Source organism: Triticum aestivum, chromosome 2B (assembly GCF_018294505.1).
Source record: "Triticum aestivum cultivar Chinese Spring chromosome 2B, IWGSC CS RefSeq v2.1, whole genome shotgun sequence".
In the NCBI taxonomy this organism is placed as follows: domain Eukaryota; kingdom Viridiplantae; phylum Streptophyta; class Magnoliopsida; order Poales; family Poaceae; genus Triticum; species Triticum aestivum.
In genome coordinates, this window is record NC_057798.1 from 569,309,484 (window position 1) to 569,315,307 (window position 5,824).

The 5,824-nt window shown below is 41.7% G+C and overlaps 1 protein-coding gene across 1 annotated transcript; it reads left to right on the forward strand.

The window, feature by feature from the left end:
* Positions 1 to 2,661, forward strand: LOC123041681 (HVA22-like protein j). The gene is made up of 2 exons (XM_044464262.1): positions 1 to 2,219; positions 2,331 to 2,661. Exons 1-2 carry the CDS (start codon positions 2,115 to 2,117, stop codon positions 2,523 to 2,525), a joined length of 300 nt encoding a protein of 99 aa, XP_044320197.1. The 5' UTR covers positions 1 to 2,114; the 3' UTR covers positions 2,526 to 2,661.
* The last annotated feature ends 3,163 nt before the right edge of the window (positions 2,662 to 5,824 follow it).

Below are 5,824 nucleotides of genomic sequence, written 5' to 3' on the forward strand. Positions count from 1 at the left end.
CCGCGCTCCGATTCCGGTTCCAATTATGTGCCCCCGTTGCTCGATTCGCGCCCGTCTGGTTAGAGATTTCACGCCCGCGCTTTAGTTGGAATTTGGGGTGGGGGGAAGGGTGCTAAGGTTAATTGTCTCTAGAGACTTGGGCTCCGTCCAGATCGGGGCGGCTGGCCTCGTGGGTCTCCGCGCAGTAGAATTGCTGGCGACATATGGCCATCGCTAGCTCCTGCCTCGTCGCAGGCTGGGGTGGTCGTGTATCGCCAACTCCATATAGTTGTTTGGCATCTGTTTCAGGCTTGAATGGGGGCAGTACAACCCACCCTGCCCCGCTAATCGCTTGGAAATGGATGCAGCGTCTGCTATTCTGTGCGAGGTTGCCAGGGTTAGGTCGATTTCTGTATGTACAATTGACAAGCAAAGGCGCTAGTACTTGTTTACTGCAACAACACAATTAATTAACCAACACACATGCATACTTGGCTTGAGAAAATACGGATGCGTGTGGAAACCTGCGGAAGACAAACTAAATGTAGCCATTAGCTATGTTGCTAGGTGCCAAACAGAAGAAATGACTATTTTAGATGTTTGGAGCTGGGGTATCTTACTTAGCACCATGTGTAATTATTTTACAGCACTGACTTAATCATGTTTGCTGCTGCTACGACATATGGAGAATAATTTAGGCACCATAAGCAAATGGACGTAATAAAAGGTCCAGAACAATATGACCCCACAATTAAGAATAGTATGCAAGAACTTAAACAGTTGTATGCTCCCAATTAAGCATAGATGCAATAATAGTTCAATAATAATCAAATATGCTTGCACTCATAAACAGAACGATTTGTTTATAAAGATGTAAGTACATATAGGCTGATTATAATTTGTACATCACATCATCTAAAAGAATAAAAATGCAGAAGGGGAAGGAGAGAGAAATTGGCACTCATCACTTCGCCGTGTATTGTATCTTATTTAATTTTTTCGTCATGGCAAAAAAAAACCAAACTGATGTTATAGTTTCTGAATTCACAATGGATACATGGCAGCTGCTACATGCAAATAAGTGAAAGATGTGCACTTCAGAAGAAAATAAACTGATGTTATAGTTTCTGAATTCATAATGGATGTCCTGTGTCTTGCACTTTAGAAATAGGTAATTAGAAATGATTAGATTTACAGCCAAGTCTATAGGGATTTCACATTTGGTGATCCATTAAGTGAGCTTTTGACGCCATCGTGCAGCACGCGTGCTTTTGGTCGATTTTAACCAATTGCATTTTGTTACATTGAACTTACGAGAAGTACAAGGACCAGGGGATGATCTATCTGCATATGATCAGTCCTTGATTTTGAGTTATGATATGTTATGCTAACAATTTTATGGGACTACATGTTTTGAGATCTTTGCTTTCCCATGCAACCAGTTTCGTGGGCAGGAACTTGGCATTGATAAGGAAATTGTTCAGATTGCTTGCATGTCGAGTATCTGATTTCTGACAAGGTAAATGTGTGCCTGATACTTCCTCCTTTTTTGGTGTCTCTGTTTCAAGCTGAAAGAAATGATTGCTCACTATGATTGCTTCCATAACAGTTACTATATTTAACTGAGGAAAACCGATCCAGCATGTCTTATCTATTCATTGCTACTTTGTATGTGCCTTATGATATGTCCTCGTATATGTCTGTACTGAAATATGAGTGTCTTGGTCCTTCTTATATTATTTTTTATGATCTCAGTCAGCCTCTTTCGCACCCATTGTGTCGAGGACCAATGCAAGTATGTTGATTTTGTTGTCATTTGATTTGTGAGTAAATAGAAGTTAACCTGATTATGTGGTTGCATGATTTGCCTAATTCTGTGTTTCTTTTGGGCTTCATGTTTTTTTATGCACTTGTCAAATCTATATGCGTTCTGATATAACTATTCTCTACACTTTTCACTACTAGGAAATAGCTTATAGCTTCAATTGTGCATTACGGCTTAAATAAGAATCTCTGGAAAAAAATGTTGCACATTGGCATCTACATGTACCGCATTGTTTTTTTGTGCCATTCTTCTGAAGAATATGAAGTTTCTGAACCTTTGTTTGTAATGCTGCAGGGTTCTGGTAGCGACGATGACGGTCGTCGAGAGGTTCTTGGACTGGACGGTGTCGTGGCTGCCGATGTATAGAAAAGCGAAGCTGCTGCTCATTCTCTACCTCTGTCACCCCAGCACACAGGTAAGCAGTCGACCAGACACCCCGAGCCCGAGAGATGATCAACATTCAGATATACTTGATTCGATATGTGGCCAATTCCGAATCTTAATCTTAATGATGTTTGGGTTTCAGAGTGTGGGGAGCGGGGCACGTGTACGATGGCTTCCTTCGTCCGCTGGTGGCGAGGCACAAGGACGACATCGACTGGTCCAGTTGGAGCTGAGGGCCAGAGCGAGGGACGTGACTGCGTCGCAACTCAAGGCGGCGGCTGCCGTTAGTCAGGTGTGGCTCTTCGAGGCTATCCAATGTGTTTCGTCGCAGCTGTAGGCCGCGAGATCAGGCCAGGAAGGCGCCGCACATTGACGAGTGGTCCAATTTTTGGATCGGGCCATAACAACTTACGTAGGTAGTTGCTTATGTAACAGTGCGATAGAATGGAATTATACATGAGTTGCTGCTACAAGGAGGAACGTAGTTGCTTATGTAACTGTGTGATAGAATGAAATTATACATGAATTGCTGCTACAATGAGGAACTGGAGAAGATATGACTACTGTGTGATAGAATGAATTTGGTTGATTTTTTTAATTCCTAATAAGTTAGTAGTGGCGCGGGGATAAAATTGCGCGCTACTAGTATTTAGGATACTAGTAGCATTGGGACTATAGAGACGCTACTACTATTTTATTAGTAGCAGTGCGGTTCATAATAGCAGTAGCGCGGATTGAACCCTCGCTGCTACTAACAAAGTTATTAGTAGCACGAGTTCGACCCACACTACTACTAACTTTTAGCTGTAGCGCGATACTAGTAGCCCGAGTACCCGCGCTACTAGTAGCCATTTTACCCGCGCTGCTAGTAGCCTTTTCCCTAGTAGTGATACTTTCACTAGTGCCAGTTCTCTGAACAATAATAACATAATTGGATCATATAACTATCCCTCAACATGCAACAAAGAGTCACTTCAAAGTCATAATTGCGGAGAACAAACGAAGAGATTATTGTAGGGTACGAAACCACCTCAAAGTTATCCTTTCTGATCGATCTATTCAAGAGTCCGTAGTAAAATAACACGAAGCTATTCTTTCTGTTCGATCTATCATAGAGTTCGTACTAGAATAACACCTTAAGACACAAATCAACCAAAACCCTAATGTCACCTAGATACTCCAATGTCACCTCAAGTATCTGTGGGTATGATTATACGATATGCATCACACAATCTCAGATTCATCTATTCAACCAACACAAAGTACTTCAAAGAGTGCCCCAAAGTTTCTACCGAAGAGTCAAGACAAAAACGTGTGCCAACCCCTATGCATAAGTTCACAAGGTCATTGAACCCACAAGTTCATCACCAACACATACATCAAGTAGATCACGTGAATATCCCATTGACACCACAAATAAGCACATGCAAGACATACATCAAGTGTTCTCAAATCCTTAAAGACTCAATCCGATAAAATAACTTCAAAGGGAAAACTCAATCCATTACAAGAGAGTAGAGGGGGAGAAACATCATAAGATCCAACTATAATAGCAAAGCTCACGATACATCAAGACCGTGCCAAATCAAGAACACGAGAGAGAGAGAGAGATAAAACACATAGCTACTGGTACATACCCTCAGCCCCGAGGGTGAACTACTCCCTCCTCGTCATGGAGAGCGCCAGGATGATGAAGATGACCACCGATGAGGGATCCCTCCTCCGGCAGGGTGCCGGAACAGGGTCCCGATTGGTTTTTGGTGGCTACCGAGGCTTGTGGCAGCGGAACTCCTGATCTATTGTGCTCCTGGAAGTTTTTGGGGTATATGGATATATATAGGCGAAAAAAGTCGGTCAGGGAGCCACGAGGGGCCCACGAGGGTGGGGGGTGCGCCCACCCCCCTAGGGCGTGCCATGGACCCTCGTGGCCGCCTCGTTTACTTCTTAACATCCACTCCAAGTCTCCTGGATTGTGTTTGTTCCAAAAATAACTCTCCCGAAGGTTTCATTCTGTTTGGATTCCGTTTGATATTCCTTTTCTTCGGAACACTGAAATAGGCAAAAAACAACAATTTGGGCTGGGCCTCCGGTTAATAGGTTAGTCCCCAAAATAATATAAAAGTGTATAATAAAGCCCATAAACATCCAAAATAGATAATATAATAGCATGGAATAATAAAAAAATATAGATACATTGGAGACGTATCAAGCATCCCCAAGCTTAATTCCTGCTCGTCCTCGAGTAGGTAAATGATAAAAACATAATTTTTGATGTGGAATGCTACCTAGCATATTTCTCAATGTAATTTTCTTTGTTGTGGCATGAATGTTAAGATACAAATGATTCAAGATAAAAGTTTAATATTGACATAGAAATAGTAATACTTCAAGCAAAACTAACAAATAATCATATCTTTATCAAAATAGCATAGCCAAAGAAAGCTTATCCCTACAAAATCATATAGTTAGGCCATGCTTCATTTTCGTCACACAAAATACTCCCATCATGCACAATCCCGGTTTCAGCCAAGCAATTGGTTCATACTTTTAAACGCGCTTCAGCTTTTTTAACTCTCACGCAATACATGAGCGTAAGCCATGGATATAGCACTATGGGTGGAATATAATGATGATGGAGGTTGTGTGGAAAAGACAAAAAAGGAGAAATTCTCACATTGACGAGGCTAATCAACGGGCTATGGGTATGCCCATCAATTGATGTCAATGCGAGGAGTAGGGATTGCCATGCAATAGATGCACTAGAGCTATAAATGTATGAGAGCTCAACAAAAGAAACTAAGTGGGTGTGCATCCAACTCGCTTGCTCACGAAGACCTAGGGCATTTTGAGGAAGCCCATCATTGGAATATACAAGACAAGTTCTATAATGAAGAATTCCCACTAGTATGAAAGTGACAACATAGGAGACTCTCTATCGTGAAGATCATGGTGCTACTTTGAAGCACAAGTGTGGAAAAAGGATAGTAACATTGTCCCCTTCTCTCTTTTTCTCTCATTTTTTTTATTTTGGTGGGCTTCTTTGGCCTCTTTTTTTTATTTGGGCTTCTTTGGCCTCTTTTATTTTTCATAAAGTCCGGAGTCTCATCCCGACTTGTGGGGGAATCATAGTCTCCATCATCCTTTCCTCACTTGGGACAATGCTCTAATAATGAAGATCATCACACTTTTATTTATTTACAACTCAAGAATTACAACTCAATATTAGAACAAAATATGACTCTATGTGAATGCCTCCGGTGGTGTACCGGGATATGCAATGAATCAAGAGCGACATGTATGAAAGAATTATAAAGGTGGCTTTGCCACAAATACGATGTCAACTACATGATCATGCAAAAGCAATATGACAATGATGGAACGTGTCATAATAAATGGAACAGTGGAAAGTTGCATGGCAATATATCTCGGAATGGCTATGGAAATGCCATAATAGGTAGGTATGGTGGCTGTTTTGAGGAAGTTATAAGGAGGTTTATGTGTGATAGAGCATATCGTATCACGGGGTTTGGATGCACCGGCGAAGTTTGCACTAACTCTCAAGGTGAGAAAGGGCAACGCACGGTACCATAGAGGCTAGCAATGATGGAAGGGTAAGAGTGCGTATAATCCATGGAC

Excerpts from the sequence above, each read along its gene's own strand:
- LOC123041681 (XM_044464262.1), top strand. The coding sequence starts at position 2,115 with ATGACGGTCGTCGAGAGGTTCTTGGACTGGACGGTGTCGTGGCTGCCG. Across the intron at positions 2,220-2,330 it reads TCTGTCACCCCAGCACACAG|AGTGTGGGGAGCGGGGCACG; the intron begins GTAAGCAGTCGA and ends TTTGGGTTTCAG.